The following is a 17475-nucleotide window of genomic DNA, read 5'->3' as shown; positions in this document are numbered from 1 at the left end:
AGTAGGAAATTGAGTTGAAGATATATACAACAAACGTCAAACACTCATATAAAAGGAAGTGTAGAAACAGAGATATTAACAGATAAATATTAAGATAAGTATAGAGATATAGGTGTAGATATAAATGTAAATATACATATAAATATAAAAGGACACAAATATTTGTGCACATATATGTCCAGAAATGTGTCTACACATTTCTGGACCCCCCCCCCCCAACTTTCTCGTTTTAACTGCTGTATGTTTTATTTTGAAAAGTTACCATTGGATAATCCAGGTTTTATTCCGTTTGACTTGACTGAAGCTTGTGTCCCTGTGTGTTTGCGGGAGCGTGTGTGCACGTGTGAACGCGTGTGTTTGTGTGTGTGCGTCCGAAAAGTTCCTGCAGGGGAGTGGAGAGTGGAGTAATTCCAGCTCTCTTTAAAACAACTTCTCAGCACGGATTCCGTCCTGGAGTTTGGCACCGGAGTGTCCGATCATCTCTGCTTTGTCCCGGGACACTGACGCGGAGTTCCTGCATCCCACACAGCGACAGAAACCGAGATTTTAGTGTTGCAAGGATTTATTTTTCGAAGCCAAGGAACCACGAAGGGATCGAAGAGGCTCTAGTCTGGAAAGTCTGGAAAAGTTCTGAGTTTCTGATTGTGATGGTCTTTCTGTTCATGTAAGCTGATCCTGGCCCTTTGGGCGGTCTGACTATGTTCTGTGAATTGTGTGTGGGACCTTCAGAGTGTCGGGGAGTTAACGGCTTTGTGAGAGGGCAGGCGAAAGAAGTGGCTTAATTGAGTTGGCGACAGCAGGTCACTGAGCAGTGACTGCATGTAGCCTTCTCCCTCATCAGATGTTCGGTGATGTTTAACGCGATGCGTGATTGATCATTACCTTCTAATGCTGCGAGGAAGCCTGGAAACGGTGACCACCGGCTGCGCACGCTGTGCGCACCGTGCACAAACTCACGGTCTTGTGCGTCGAGTGTAAATCGATGTGGCATCTCCCGAGAAGCGGACGGGACCGACGGGACTCATCCGAAACTGTTTAGGTTATCGTATGTTCAAGTCGAGACGCCCAGGTCTTGTACGGCGACTCTGGAGAAGCCGTGTGGTCACCGAGAGCGACGGGCGGGATGGAAGCAGACGAGGTGAAGGAGAGCGGAACGGTGAGTGGGGCAGACACTCGGGTAAGCTCCACAGACACGAGCAGCGGTCGATGACACACACCGACACGGCTCCGGGACTCACGGGGGAGGCTGGAGACCTGACAGAGGGCGCGGAGAGAGAGGACGAGGAACAGCCCGACGATGACCGGGGTGCCATGTGCGTCCCGGAGCACAGAGGCTCCCGGCGAGGACAGGAGAGCGACAGCAGGACGGTGACGTGTTGTTTGTTTGGGGAATGGGATTTCAGACCTCGGAGCTCTTACTGGGCCGCGAGAAAAGACGGAGCTGGCCCCTGTCAGTGCGCACCGAGGCGTGGGGTTCTGGAGGAGGACCTTGCGAGCACCGCTCACGCTTTTTTGAAGAGACTCAAGGAGAGGTCTCTGGACGCCTTGGTGAAGGCTGTGGAGACCAAAGGAGGGATACCCGGCGAGTGCGTTATGGTGCCGAATACTGAGCTGCGGCTCGGTGCTCATCACATCTCTCCATACTATCTCCTTTGTAAGCTGTTCCGCTGGGGCGACCTGCCGCTCTCAGCGCGACTCAAATCGCTGTGCCACTGCCAGAGCTTCGGTGCGGTGGACAGCGCAAAGGTGTGCTGCAATCCTCATCACTACAGCCGCTTATGCGGGCCAGGTAAGGACACTGACACCGGAAGATAGGGGTTGTGGAATCAGAGAACATCGATCAAACTCATTAATCAGACATCATCCCTTAGAAAAGACCATTATAAATGCCTTAAACACCGAAATATCCACCAATATTCCAACCTCGAGATTGAGTTATCTGAAACCATCACACACACCTTCACGAGGGCCCCTGGTCTCCCCCCAGAATCCCCTCCAAGCTGATAGGCCTTGCAGAAAGTTAGTCTCATGCAAATAAAAAAAAGTGTATTTAATGCTATATAAAGATTGATGACCTGTATAACTACAGTATAACGAATAGCATAATATAATGGGGAATTCCAACAAATATGTATCGCTCGCCTGAGGCCTGCAGCTGAAGAAGAAAGTCAGTATTGTTAAAGTGTCGAGCATTTCTTTTCCTGCAGTTATTACAGATGAACTCATCATGCATTTGCAGGCGTCTAACTGGCTGCACTTCCAGCTGACAGTGCGAGTCTGTTTTTTCTTCGTGTTTTATCGTCTGTCTTACAGGTTTATGGTCTATTCATAACTCTTTTTTTTTTTTTTTAACTTTGGGCAACCATTACTTTGGTCCTTCTGCACATTCCAATTACGTTACACGCTTATTTCAATTTTCGCAAAAACTCTGGCGCTTCTCACATCATCCAAATGGAGGTCGCACTCAAGTTGCACTTAGGCTCTTTTTCCTCTGACAAGGAGGTCCTCCTCTTGTTATTTAGGTTAAGGAGTGCCGATAATATACAGTTTGCATAGTGCTGGCGCCAGACTGACTCGCTGGGTATCTGACTGACTGAGGACTCCGGCAATTACTGGCTCTGCTCTTAAAGGGGCCGCAGCCACAAACTTGTGTCCACTTTGGAGTGAAGGATTTATTCCAGCAGCAGCAGAATTATGGAGCTTTCAAAGCCGCTTTAACACAAAAGTCATAATGAGAGCTTGTATGAAAGAACGGAAAGATAATGAAGAAGTAACAGGGGGTAAAAACGAAGCAAAGGCTTTTAAAAGTGCATCAGATAAAGACGCAAATATATTGTCTAGGGTGAAATACTTAACTGGGGGTCTGATGCAATGTGACTCGTGTTGATTAAGCATATTTATTTAAAAAGCTCCAAAGGAATTCCAAGATATGAGCTGTGCAAATATTCCCCACGCTTTAAGTTTTTTCCTTGATCTAGGGTAGAAGGTATGTCGATACAAAGTGAAATTACAGACACACACAGCCTTATGAACATATTTTCCCATGAAAAATAACACAGTGTAAAGTTGATCTGCAGTGCTGCATTCAGGTCTTGCATGTGTTACCATTTGATATAACAACAGGTATGTTTAAAGACTTCCCTGAGGAGAAAATACTTTTTATGTGAGTGTAGGCTCTAGATTTTTTTCTTTTTAGGGGGGGGGGGTGTTAAGCAAAATGTCTTCAATTTTGAACTGACAGACAGAGTTCGACATGTTACATTCTTGTGTGCCTCCTTGCATAATTGTGCATCTCGTAAAACCTCGTGGACTTCATGCATCTTTACGATATGATTAATAAAACAGTAATGAACTAACCGTGCATACTGTGCGTGGCAGTCTTCATTGAACCTTTAGTTTAACCTCATGTTTTTTGGCTGTTTTTACAGAATCGCCTCCACCTCCATACTCTCTGTCCCGTTCAGATGAACACAAGCCACTGGGTGAGTTTGGAAAAAAAATGGCCACCACAAAACAAAGTAGGAAAGGAGTTCATTATATCTTTCATCTGAAAATACAGACTTTATTTGATATAAGACACTTGTGCTGAAAGAGACACATGATGGTGTTGTGTTATGATAAAACAGTCCCCTGTTTCATTGATCTGACAATTATGCTTTCAGATTAACGGATTGATTAATCATTTTGTGCACTGTCAAAGAAAGTCCAAGGTGTCCTATCGACAGTCTAACAATCAGCGAAGCTTGAGCTTTAATGACGAGAAGATTTTTATTGTTTGATAAAGGATTCAAGGAGTGCTTGATTACCAAAATCATAGTTGGGGGAAAAAAATTAACCTGGATCTCACACTTCTCCTGTATGCCTTTGCTTTTTCTTACATTTCCCAGACTCATCTCTGTCTTACACTGAAACTGCGCCACCCCTCTTCTCCAATCCGCCTCTCAATATGCCAAGAGACTACACAGGTGAGTAACTTGCATAATAACTGCTGGCTTTTTTGCTTTTCCTGCAGTGCATGGTGAAGAAAGCTGATTCTGAAGAAAGGAAAAGTTCTCACAATGAAGTTTGGAAGCACAAATGGGGAAAAAGTTTTTGAGACAGGCATCCCGTCTGAATGTTTACATAAAAGCCAAATTATATTTGCTGGTGGTGTTATGTTGTGCTTTTCCCCTGTTTTCAAAGGCCGCAAAGGCAACAGAAAACTCCGCTGCATAAAGCTTCTATTGTCAGAGAGGCATGGAGGGCTCGGTGGGGGTCTGGGGTCTCGCTATCTAGATGCCACAGCAGTGTAGGCTTTCTGTCTCTCTTTCCCCCGTCTATGCTTTCTGCACAGCAAAATATTTCACTGCGACGAAGCTGCAATAAGATCCCTGTGCATACTCTCAATCCCCTTTTGCCTCTCTAACCACCCATCCCCCTCTTTCCCTCTTTCTTCCCTCAAATCCCTTCATTCCTCTCTGCAATTGAGCAGTGGAAAGAGGCTGGCACTTTGGGGGCGGGGGAGCCGAGCGGCTCTGATGAGGCGGCGATGTAGAGCTCTGTGTGTGTGTGCGGACGCGCGTGTGTGTATGCGGTAAAGGGGGAGAAGGGGCTCAGGGCTGCTTTGGACAGGAAACAGCCCCCTCTAGATGATGAAACTGGAGCTTTATTTGTTTACGTGCTGGGGTCGGGTGGAGAGGTCCTCACAGTGTTAGAAGAAACCCACAAACCTACTCGATCAAGCCTCCCCGAGCTCGCTTGTGGACGGTGTTGAAAGGTGAATGGGCAACCTATGAAGTCTGCGTAGTGTAGCCATGGTATCGTTGACCTTTATGAGGAGTCACTGAGGATTTTCTTTTTGGAGGAGGGGGTTGTTGTGCCCAGAAGTTAACTGGAGACCTTTAGTTAAAGTTGATGTTGGAAGCAGAAGCAGTATATTGAGTTGTTATGCGCGTTTTCCAGGGGCAGAGCCTTAGCCAGCTTTTTTAGCAATACTGAGGTCGGCAGTCCTCCCAAAGCACACGTCACCCCTCTCAGAAGAGTTTGAGCTGAAATGCGAGCAAGAAGATGCTTTAATTGCAAATAATATAAACTGTCCACCTGCATTCACCCTACAAATCAGTTTTCTGTTGAACACCATCATGAATGTGTAAGATTGCTTTTTGGATAGTTTTGGAGAAGTCATCCACAGTTGTTTATCAATGACTAACAGTCACTGCACACTTTCTGAATTCAAACAATTTATCTGATTTGTGAAAGTGTACTTATTTTAGCAGACTGTGTCCCAAATCATCCACACTCGGTCAGAAGTCCATCAAATGTCAAGTTTTTGACTTTCTGAGTAATGAGTGAGGGGGAACCATCTATTGTTTGCCTGTCTATATGAATGGAAGTGTATCAGCTTCCTTACAACATGTGGTGTGTCGAGTGTATAGACAAGTTAGCTTGTGTGTGTGTGTGTGTGTGTGTGTGTGTGTGGTCTCTGATCCCCTGCCCCCCACCCCAGCACTCTGGAGCCGAGAACCAGAGCGGAGGCCAAGAGGCATGAGTAGGAGTGAGACTTGGGTAAACAGAGGCAGCCAAGAAATCTGCATGTAGCTTTTGTTGTTAGCTCTGACAGGTTAGAGGACTCCTGTTTTGAGCTACAAGCTGGGTGAATAACAGGAAGTGAGCTGAACGCGAAGCCTACTTAAACATGTATCAGAATGAGCGTAGCTGTCACAACCTCCCCCCGAAAAAACCCCTTGATGTTGGTAAGATCTTTCAAGAGTGCAAATTAATCTCTTTTATTGTGCAGGTAATCCTTTGGCATATCATCTAAAGCTTGCAGTGTTTTTTTTAGGACAAAAACAAGCATTGGACATGTGCTTTGGCACTTTAGCATCTTTTTTCATTCCTTTAAAAACCAGCTGTGTACTCACAGCTTTAAAAAAAAGTGCAACAGCAGGGTGTGGTCCATACATACCTTTGCCCTGGCCTCTTTTATCATTCAATCAGTTAACGTTCCCTTTAAACCACAACAAACAGATCTGCCTTGAAAAAGAGTGTTTCTGCTGGAGGTTTAGTAGACTTATATCTGCTGGGATCGTCCCCCTGTGACTCCAACGAAATGTGCCGTTCAGCTGCTTGTGTGTGTTGTGTGTGTATGACAGGGAGAGAGACAGGGAGGAATTTCTGTCTGACTCGGTGATAAGATCGTCTCAAAATACTCGCATAGGGGTTCTATCAGGGCAAACACACACACACGCTTTCACCAATCACGCGATTTGTTGGAGGGGATTTTTCCTCTTTGTACCTTTAAAATCGATGTATAACTGAACAGGCCTGCTGAGTACTGTACTTGAAGGTGTGTGCTGGCTTTTCTCTGATTCTTCTGACTGTAAGTTTTTCTCTTGTAGCTTGGAATGAAATTTGCTTTTTCACGCACGGACAGTGTTGTGGCTGTCAGTTTGGAAACGTAATGAAATTTGTGGATGAGACTAATAAATGGCTTCCACTTAGCATAGCCAATGGGTCAAACTAAAAAACAAAGAGGTCTTATTAGCCTGAGCTGACATTAAAAGTTAAGGTGGTAGTGTAACCGGTCTGTTCCTGCATTGTGTCTGACACTGAAAGACCTCCAAGTAAAAAACGTGCCCACTTCAGCTCCTATAACCAAATATAAATAGGACGAGAGTTAGCTCAACCCACGCCAACTAACAAGCTAGCAAGGCTTATCTGTTCATGCTAGCATTAGCATTGCCTATACACATACGCCGCACACACGTACCACATATTCACAGCATCTAAAAAAGACAGGCGTAATTATGACAATAATGAACCAAAAACACACAATCAGAAACATCAGGGTGGATAAAAATATAATTAGTGTTGGAAAAGAAATGAAACTGACCTCTCCCACAGGGGAATCGAAGAAAAGGGGAAAAGCCCAAAGGGGTACCCCAAATTTATAGGGTTGCACCAAAGAAGAAGAAAAGGATAAGAATAATGAAGATAACTACAGGCTTGGAAGTCCTAAAAGTCAGATATACCAGGAACAGTTTGGGGTTTCGAACACATTTTATGTAATTATAACAATATGTAATTTATGACCCGATTACATTCGCACATTTGTGTCAGCTGTACAGGTTAGCTTCTACAAGCTGTAGCTGTGTTCTAAAGTTTGATATGGAGGAATTTAGTATTGACAGCATCTGCACAGAAATGTTAGAGCCTTTTCTGATTTCAGGGAAAAAATATTGTTTGATTTCTAACAATAATAGACTTGGTACCTGATGGTTACCTGCTTTGGCATAGTTGGCTGGACAGATTCATGGTTTCTTAGAGCAGTGCTCATTGGTTTCATAGGCAAGATGAGCGGCCAATCAAAAACAGCTATCAAAATTTAAACGTATAACTTATTTGAATTACTGTAGCAGTTAAAAAAACAATTTTTTTTGAAAGGTCTCGATAACAGAGGGCTGATTGTACATTATTGTCGTAATCTTCGCTGTTGTATGTGAGAACCCTGGGCAATGAGTTCTGTTTGTGGTTTGTTTAAAAGTGCTGATTTCACAATGCATCCATCCTTTTCTTGTAAAACTGGAAAACAATAAATCTATCTGAGGGGGGAAGCAGTTAAACGTATACTCCCAAACTAATGTAGTACATCTAGAAACAAAGACCTACACTTGATGGTGTTGCAAATTAGTTGGAACACATTTGTTGTCTGGCTTTAGTTTAAAAACAAAAATAAAATGTGCTCCTGCACTGTATGTAAGTCTTTTGTAAACTCTAATGTAGTAACGCTGTACAAAGAGTTTCATTTTTCTCGCCAAAGGTAAATGCATCTGATTAAATTTAATTCATGGTGTAATATAATTGTATAACTATGATAATCCCAACACTAGTTGCAGATTTCCATACATCGAATAACAACTTGCAAACCTGCTTTTTAAATACTGAGAAAGGCAATAAATAGAGAGCTGAGTGTAGCTTCTCCGGCGTCAATCAGCAGTCAGGACGTGCCATTTACTGGATAAAAACAGAGCTAAGTGACATTCCCATCCAAACACGAATCAGATGACATCAAGACAGTTTCTGGCCATCATGTTAAAACTCGCAGCGTAACAACATGCTAACTGTTACCATGTTGACTCTAGCACATAAACTCTAGCATTTGGTGTTAGCAGCTAATTCTGATGCACTAAAGTCATGCAGAATTGCAGAATGAGGTTTCATATTATTAATAAGCGGTCCCCTGTCATCACACCATCACATAGCCAAAAAAAGTAAGGATTTTATAGGTGTAGCTCATTTGGAAAACCTTTATTAGTAAGTTAAAATACAAACAAATGTATTTTTCCTCCCCACTGTCGCCAAGTGCTTGGTCAGAGGAGACTGTTTGATTGTTGGGTTTTTCTCTGTCTTATTGTAGTCTTTACCCTACAATATGACGTACCTTAAGGAGACTGTTGGTGTGATTTTGTGCTATATAGATACAATTGAATTGAAATTAACTGAATTTGCGATTATCTCAATTCTCATAATTTTATTTAGGCTGACTGTTGTCGACTCTTTCTTTAGTTTATTTCGTGCTGCTTCACGCGCATGTTTAAACACTGCGTGCAGATGCATCTTGCTCACATTTTCAGCACGTAACATAAAATGTATCATAAAATGTAAATACTTACATTCAGCCTTGGGATAAATGTTATATTTTTGGCATAGATGTTGTGTTTCAGCTGCTTTCTTGTCCTCCTGGTGTGTAATGAGTATAACAAGCTCGTTTTACTAGCATTTCAGTGAGCACTGTGTATGTTACTCACCACATTGTCAAGTGTGCCATATGCAGATTCATGTACATTTGACGCAACTGAGAGTGTAGCTAAACAGTGCCAAGAGTTTGTGATTTCTTTGCCATCTTTCACCATATGACATTCTTGTGCATGTCAAACATTTGCTCGTCTTCTTGTCATTAGCCCCTTGGCTTTTGAACATGTGGAAACAAGTAAGGCAATGATACTTAGAGGACATTAGTATGGCCTGGATGAAATGAGGTAAGACAAGAGGACTGGTCCCTTTTTGCCCTCAGTAATCATATTTTGGGGGCTTGTTTGGTTAAGCAGAGCGAGGTATCAGCCAAACATCCTGTCTCAAAGCCCTGTCTGCACTCACAGCAGCATTAACCCCATGAATTGGCCCTTTGACTGATGTGGCACGGCCTAGGAATGTTGGGAAATTGGGAAGGTGAGGGGGAGCGGGGTCTCCGAGTAAAAGGAGTAGGTGGGGGATAAGGGGAGGAGGGGGTCTGACTCTTGGGAGTGACATGTGATACATGTTTGAACATATCGCCGTTAATACTTAAGAAACGTGGAGTGGAACTGACATTCTTGGAAGTTTGGAAGCAGGCAGCTTTAAGAGTTTTGACAGTGCTCCCATGCTACGTTTAGCTCAGAAGGTTTTGGGGAATTCGCCCACCAAAGCGATGCTGCTCTCAAGTAAAGGCTTTACTCTCAGAAGTAGAATATTAAATTAGATACCTAGATTAAACAAAACAAAAAATGTTATCACTTTCAGATGCTTGATGAATTGTTCAAAGACACAAAATAAACACCTGCATTCTGCCGTGTCCGGTGAGAATCCCTCTGCCGCCGCCTGAATGGGTCCTCCCGGTGACCTGAATCTCCAGTCTGTTTGCTGGCACGCGTACAGCACTTGCTCCTATGCCTGACTGAGACACATTAGACTATGGAATTCAACATCAAGTGCCGGCCCATTAACCATTTGCCATTTCCTCAAATATTTTCCACTGCGCCTCTTTTTCACTACAAGCAGCCGCATGGGTGAGGACGCAGCACACAACTCGCTCAGTTTATTGTGTTTGTGACCTTTTTTTTTCTTTTTTTTTAACACATTTTGGACTGAATGCCATGTTATTACAGCCCTGCTCCCAGAGAAAATACAGCAGTGAAGGGAATATCTGGAAGAGCTGACAAGTTCTGGATGTGGCATTTCTCTCAGTTGGAGAGCACCATTATTAAACTTTTCGTGGTTTTTATTTTGCAGTTTAATTCTGCAGTGCTCTTCCCATAACTTTGACCTTTTGTGGCTTAAACCAAAGCACAGACCAGGTTAACATCTGAAAGAAAAGTAACAAATAAGAGTAAAGTTAGATTTCAGATTTTTCAGGATAGCAAACAAATCTTAAAAAGCAACAGAAAAAAAAAATATATATATCAAATCAAATCACTTTTTATTGTCACATCACATGTGCAGGTACATTGGTACAGCACATGCGAGTGAAATTCTTGTATATATATATATATATATATATATATATATGTTTAAACGCCGCGTGCAGATGCATCTCGCAGACATTTCTAAATGAAGCAAAGTGAATCAGCAGGCTTCCAAGTTCATACACTAAGAAGACGTTACATATTTGTAGCCATCCTGGTGATTAAGCAAAGGTTGTTGTTTCATTGTTCACAAAAACCTTTTCTCCTCGCTTTCATTATCTCTTCTGCTCTTGCTCCCTTCCTGCCCTTACTGAAGATCCATCTCTGCTGTTGCTTCTCCACAGTTCTTCTGCTTGCTTTTTGCTCTCGTAGTCTTGCTCTCCTCTCTTTCAGCCCATGTTGTCAGGCAATCACAATTTAAAATAAGGTTTAAATTACAGGACTGGCTGTGGCTTTCCGTTGTTCCCTCAGAGTTTTTGCCAACTCGCAATTTGGCTTTTAATGGAATCCTGCCATGCTGCTGAACCTAAAGATTCTTTGCAGATGTCGACAGACTCTGACTCTATGAAATGTAAGAAACTGTCGGCAGCACCGTGAGCTCCAAAGGCAACCCTGAGCTAAGACGCACGTTAATTAATATTTGTAGGTATTTTCAGGACTTGTAGCCGCCTGTTCACCCCGCTTTGGAAATCACTTTTGACAGCATTTGTCATCATTTGATTTTGATGACCGAATGACGAGAAATAGTAAATGTGCTCTTGCACATGTCGCCCTCCGCTAAACGACTGCAGGCCCTCGTGTCACCTCGCTTTCAGTCCACACTCCCGCGTGCACGTCTGAGCTGGAGTTTCACATTCTGATAATTCTCCCAAATTACATTTTAGTGGAATTCCATAACTAATTCTTCATAGTGGAACAAATGGATCTATTCCACCAATAAACGCGTGTAATTATGTTGTGAGGAGTGAAGGCCATATAGTCGGACCACGTGAGGCTCAATGAGAGACTTGTCAACTTGACCCCTGTGACTGGCTGAGGGGAGGGTGGGTGGGGGGGAGGAAGTGTTGAGGAAGAGGGCCTGTCCAGGAATGTGTTGGGAGGGGAGAGTTGTCAACTACCGAGCTCTGAAGCAGCCCTGCGTCTGCTTTTCGTGCCTCCGTTCAGACGTTAATCATCTTTCTTTGAGTCATTTGTGCACTTTAAACTATGCATTGTCTTAAGCAAGCCAGATTTAAGACTCTAAGTCTTTAGTGGTGATGACACCTGCGTATGTATCTCTGGTGGCTCTGTAGGTGCACGCACAGTTGCATGTATAGGAGAAGCACAATGGGAATAAAAAGGTAAAAACTGACCACAGATGAGATCATCTTGCAAAGCCAACTGTGTGTAAGCCATTTACTTTCACAATTTTTTTTTTTATGGCCAAGGTGATGGCATAAACGCGACAGTGGAGTTGTCCAGGATGCGAGTTGTATGCAAAACCTGAGACATTCCTTGGCTCGAGTTGTTTGGCACTTTGAAGTAGCAGCAGAAATGCAGGAAGCTCGTTACTTTCGCTCTTCCTTTCTAAACCGCCTCCGAGCACTTCTCCCTAGGAATTTTACAGGGACACACTGTAACTTTACTTCAGCTCAGTCGGGTCGGTCCAAAGGACGTCTCCAGCTGGCGAGGCCAGGTTTGTGTCTCTTGTGCCGTTAAACACGAGACATCTCCAGTCACACACCGCTCCATCACACAGATCCACTTCACAATGGAAAAAAAAAGAGGGAGAAGGAATGAGTGTGTGTGTGCAGGAATGCGTGTTTGTGCGCGTGTGTGAGCAAGAGCCCCACTGTGTTCGACTGTAAAGGCCACGTCTGGCGATAAGGCAGCCCGCTGATGGTAGAGATAGTCGAGACGCCAGCTTAAATGTGGCTTGCTGGATTGAAGTTTTTTCCCTGTAATGATAGTTGTCTCAAACAACATAGAATCTACCATTTGTAGGCAGGGAGGGGTGTCTCTCTCTCTTTCTCCCTCTCACTTTTTCTCTGTTTTTCCCCCACCTTATTTGATTTTATTTCTACTCTTTTAGGATCTTTGGCATTAAGTTGAATCAAAACAAAGCATTTTAAAGGCAACCGACGATGGTCAGTAGATAAATTCTATCCTCCCTTCTCGTCCCTCTGTCCCCCTCACACTCCCTCCTCATCCCTGCCCGCCCCCTTCCCAACCCACCCACTTCTTTCAGCACAGTGGAAGAGTCTAATAACTGGAGGGGAATCTAATCCTTGGCACTGGATGAAAGACGAGGGTCTCCCTCCCTCCCTCTCTTTCTCACAGTCTCTTTCTCTCTCTTCATTTTTTCCTTGGATGCTGGTTATGCTTGGCAGGTTCTCGCTCCCTCTCGTTCCCCCGCTCCCTCTTTCAGTCTACCCAGTCTCCCTTTTCCTCTGTCTCTCTCTTTTTTACTCCTCTGCTTCCCGTCTTTTCCTGCACAGCTTTATTCCTCTCTTCTCTCCAGGTTACAGTTTGGAGGAGGAAGCCTCCACTGTTCAGACTGGAGTAAGAGAAAACAAAGCAGGAAGTTTGGAGGAAGTTAAAGTAGCTTTACAGCTATAGACATGTAAACAGCCAGCTTATTAGCGTGTTTGCTTCACATATGCAAGACCCAAAATATGTTCATAACCAATTAAGCTTTTATGCATCATTTTGTCTGCTGAGGGAGCGTCACATCATATTCCCAACATTGTTACAGGAGGGAAAACAGAGAGATGCGGAAATGTGAGATAAAAGATGAGTGCTGGCGTCCTCGTTTGAAGTCCAGGTTTAACAATCTGTGAGCATCCGGCAGGAAACTGACTGTCTGACCTCTGAACTTTGATTGCCACTGCCTTTTACTTTGTTTGTGCAGTAAAGTTGCAGCTTGTTGTCGTGTATATTCCCACCTTTGTTCAACCCCTAAAGTTCAGTGGGCGTCTCGGTGAGATTGGCACTAAGAGACAGCGATTTTGAAATGAAATAACAAAAGCTACTTATCTAATTGGTAAACAGGGCTGTTAAATAGAGGTTGGCTTAAATGCTTGCAGGACTTTGTAATTGCTGCCAGCCCACGTACAGATGCGGGCATGCATGCACACCAACAAAGTCCCACAGACACACACACACACAGCTTTTTGACTTCCTCCAGTTGAATATAAACATGCTGATAACCTCCAGCTTCAACCCCTCTTTAAAAATTCCATTGAAGAAGTCAGTTGCCCTCCTCCTCCTCCCTCCCTCCTTCATCGTTCTCACACAAGCTGGTTACACCTTTACTTGGATGATAGCCAGGCCGAGCGTGATGACACCGAGGACTCTGCCAGAAACATTAAACATGCCTCGCTGTCAAAATGCTGGTGGAAATTTTGATCTAGTGTTTTGAACTTTACAGCAGGTCAGTCATTCTTAAATTTAATAAAGTCTGCACAAGCACACTTCAGGCGTGCATGAGACCATAAATAAAGAGAGCAGGAGGAGATCTAAATTCTTATGAGTGCTCATGTCTTCTAGCTGCTGCCTCTTATGTTTCTATTTCCAATATACTATCCAGCTATGAATACTGAGGGTGTCTGAAACGTAAAAAAGCCAGCCTTTAAAACCATATTATTTGCCCCATCATTCATCATATGATTGAAATTAAAGTGTGCCGTGCCTTTTGAAAGAAAACCTTAAAAGTTCCAGTTTGTTTTAAGTCTTCTTTGGGAATTAAGTTGATCGTGAGCTCATAAAGTCTCCCTGTGTTTCCCCAGACATGTTTGCGTTGCCTTATTACAGGGAAGAGCATGGCTTGTAAAAGTGTGTGTTTGTGTGTGCGTGAGCGAGCCACGAAGAGATAGAGTGGGAGAAAGAGAGAGATCCTAGCTAGCCGTGCAGCCCGCTCTCTTATTGGAGAGCTGTAAAAACTGCAGTCCGCAGGAGTTGCCAGCCTGGAATTCACTAATGACACACGTGGGCCTCAGATGAGAAGTGCAATTTTGTGTGTGTGTGTTACAGTCATACTGTTTGGATCAGAGGGCTCAATTTGTGTGCGTACGTGGGCATGTGTGAGGCCCTGTCTCATCATTTTCTGTGTGTGTTTGTGCTCGTGTGCAACCACTCACATCTCTTCTACATTTACCAACCCTTCTTCTCTGAAACCCCTGAAATGAAAATGGCCGGGGCATAAACACAAAAAAGATCTCGGCCCTCGTTTCACTTTCTTCTTTTAAAGCAACCCGCCATTGGGAGAAAGGCTGCCGCCATTTTGGCCCCTGGTAAATGAAGTCGAGGGTTTTTTCGCTGGAATATGAAAGGAATGGGGCCACAGGCACATGGGTCTTTAAATCTTCTGTGTCAATAGAGTCTCTGGAGCAAAATAATGGCATCACTCTGTGTGGGAGTTAATGTGAGCTGATAGCATGAGGGCTGGGGGGTCAAGGGTTCATGGGCTTGCGCTAGGTTGACAGAGAGCTGAATGCTTTCCACCCCAGACACCCCGCTCTAAAACCTCCTCTTTAACTCCGGGCCTGAAAGAGGCTTGCAGAGGGTGACAGTGAGGAGATGTCAGTGGAGTTAACAGTTTTAACCCCCTTTTCAAAATACCGCAACAGGCGACTAACTAAAGGGAAGAGCATGCATCCATGCAGCTGAATGGGTATAAAAATGATGTGAATCATTTACAGCATCGAGTATTGGGACATTTTGTTTATCATTTATCAGGGGAGGGAGACCGTGGTCAACACTCATGTCCATGTGTTCTTTTTTTTAATTGTTACAAAAGAGGAAACAATCCAAGAGATGCATTTAGGACATCCAGAGAATGCTAATTTTACATGAAAGACAAAATAACAGCATTCAAGGAAGCACAAGGAATTTGAGATGGTCCCCTCTATCATCACGGTCCTTCCTCTAGAGCTCAGTCAAAGCAAATAAATGTTCTATAGTACTGAGATGTGGTAACTTAGGTAAGCCCCTTTTAACCGTATGCTGTAACCATTCACGCCATTCAGCAATTGCGGGCTGCATTGACCCGAAGTGTGGTAACATTTCTCGGGAAGTTGCATCGTGAGTTACAATGTAGATTTCCAGAAGAAGTCCAGTCTAATGAACTGTGGGTGCATTTTCACACATCAAACTGTGCTAAAATAAAGCCTTTCTCCACTTCCTAGAAAGTGATTTCCTGCTTTCAAAACAGGCATGTTTTCTGTGGCCGCGTGAAACCTGCTGTAGTTGTGTTAGTCTGATATATTTTGAGTGAAGAGGTTGTACTTAAACAAGATTTTAACACACAAGGTTCACACAAATTGACGACCATCAACTTAAAAAGTGAAGTAGATCGACTGATAGCTACTTCCCATTATTCCTTTTATTGATGAGTCAGAACAGATTTCAGGGATAGCAATATAAAGATCCATTTATGATGTTCTGATGTTGTTTACTTGTGCTCAGCAGCTAAAATGTCTTTTATATCATCTCACACTGATAGAAAAATTAAATACACTTTACTGCTACGACCATTACCTCATTCACTTCCTTTCCTTTCCTCTTCAGACACTGGTACCTCCATCGGCTCGGTGACCTCTGGCGGACATCGCTCTCACTGGTGTAGTGTTGCTTACTGGGAGCAGCGCACACGCGTGGGTCGCCTTTATCCAGCCTACGAGCCCTCACTCAGCATCTTCTATGACCTACCTCAGGGCACTGGCCTCTGTCTTAGCCAACTCCAAGCCAACGCCTACCATAGCCGGCGTGACGACCCAGGGAGCCACAGCTTGTTAGGTCATCACGGACATCACAGGCACGGAGGGAGCAGCAGCAGCAGTGTGCAGCAGATACGCAGTAAAATTGGTTTCGGCATCGTTCTGAGTCGCGAGCCGGACGGAGTTTGGGTGTACAATCGCAGCCAGCACCCGGTGTTTGTTCACTCGCCCACTCTGGACCCGCCCAGTGCTCGAAGGCTAAACGTGAAGAGGGTGATGCCGGGCTTTTCTCTCAAGGTGTTCGATTATGAGTGCTCCAGCTGGATGGCAGAGCACAGCGTAAAGCCCGAGAGCCAGGAGGGGCCCTGGGACCCCCACAGTGTTCGCATCAGTTTTGCAAAAGGATGGGGGCCCTGCTACTCCAGACAGTTCATCACTTCCTGCCCCTGCTGGCTGGAGGTGCTGCTCAATAACCACAGATAGCACGCACACACACGCTCATAGACTCACAGGAAGCGTCCTGGTCCAGTATCCTAATTGTAATCTACCTAGATTTAATATAAAATTTATATATTATATAAAATATATTATACTTGTAAATATTTGAGTCATTTTTACAATGCAATTATTTATGTATAGTGTAATGTGTACATGAACAAAATAAAAAGGAACAAGAATATGCACTTTTGCCTCTATATATACATTACAGATTCTCAGCGTCGTTTCGCAAACATAAATATGAAACTCTCATGATTTAGCAATTCCATTGAAAAGTATGCCACACACACATTGTCAATAAAGTCTTTGTATGAAGTGAATGTTTCCGTCATGTTCTTGAGTGCTTGTACCTGAGCTTTGGCTGGCTTGCTTGACTTGTATGCACATGCAGGTTTATAACATTGTCATTAATAGGATCCATTAAAGGTGAGTAACTCATTCCTGAGAAAGGTTGTTAATGTTTGAACTCAACAACCAAACAAGCACGCCTCTTCCTTCAGTGCAATCGACTTTACATAAAAGATGCACAGAGCCACTGAAACACCATCGACTGGTAAGTAAAATTCTGTCTTGAAGCCTCTGAGCTTGTTAGTCATTGTCATTTCCATCTTGGTGTTTTGAATTGAGGTCTGATGAAGGAGCTGTGGACCTGACCTTCATACTGAAGACACGCCACACTCATACGATGTGAACTGTTAACTACAAGGTAGCCCAACCTAATGCACACCCTGCTTTGGCATGAGGTCATTATCCCATAGACTTCAATACCATCAGACTTCTCTGCGGAGCCATGGTAGTCCTCCACCCCCTGTTGAATATTAGAAACAATTGACATTTAAGAGACTTCCACATCAGCTTCTGTCTTCACGCGATGGTAAGTAACTCATCAAAAGGTCTTGCCCTCAAAACCACAGGTCTGCTTCCTGCATACATTTGAAGTGATGCTAAAAACTCAGCAAGCTAACAATGGAGAAACATTCCAGGTTTGTAGTTTCTTGTTTTCATGGAGGAAGCTGAACACATACAATGTAATCATACTAATAATGTAAGTATGCACAAACACAATAGAGAAGTCCGCTGAG

General features: G+C 43.8%; 1 protein-coding gene across 1 annotated transcript; it reads left to right on the top strand.

Annotated features, from left to right (window-relative positions):
- The first annotated feature begins 292 nt into the window (after positions 1-292).
- On the top strand, positions 293-16708 carry LOC113019522 (SMAD family member 6-like). Its single transcript, XM_026163280.2, has 4 exons — positions 293-1789; positions 3429-3482; positions 3888-3965; positions 15747-16708. The coding sequence occupies exons 1-4, from the start codon at positions 1048-1050 to the stop codon at positions 16376-16378; spliced, it is 1506 nt and encodes a 501-aa protein (XP_026019065.1). The 5' UTR covers positions 293-1047; the 3' UTR covers positions 16379-16708.
- Positions 16709-17475: the final 767 nt, after the last annotated feature.

The sequence above is a fragment of the Astatotilapia calliptera genome, chromosome 1, assembly GCF_964374335.1.
Source record: "Astatotilapia calliptera chromosome 1, fAstCal68.1, whole genome shotgun sequence".
Taxonomy (NCBI): Eukaryota; Metazoa; Chordata; class Actinopteri; order Cichliformes; family Cichlidae; genus Astatotilapia; species Astatotilapia calliptera.
This window is presented reverse-complemented; position numbering and strand designations above follow the sequence as displayed.

Coding starts and splice junctions, on each gene's coding strand:
- LOC113019522 (XM_026163280.2), top strand. CDS start 1,048: ATGTTCAAGTCGAGACGCCCAGGTCTTGTACGGCGACTCTGGAGAAGC. Junction 1,790..3,428: donor CAGCCGCTTATGCGGGCCAG/GTAAGGACACTG, acceptor CTGTTTTTACAG/AATCGCCTCCACCTCCATAC. Junction 3,483..3,887: donor AGATGAACACAAGCCACTGG/GTGAGTTTGGAA, acceptor TACATTTCCCAG/ACTCATCTCTGTCTTACACT.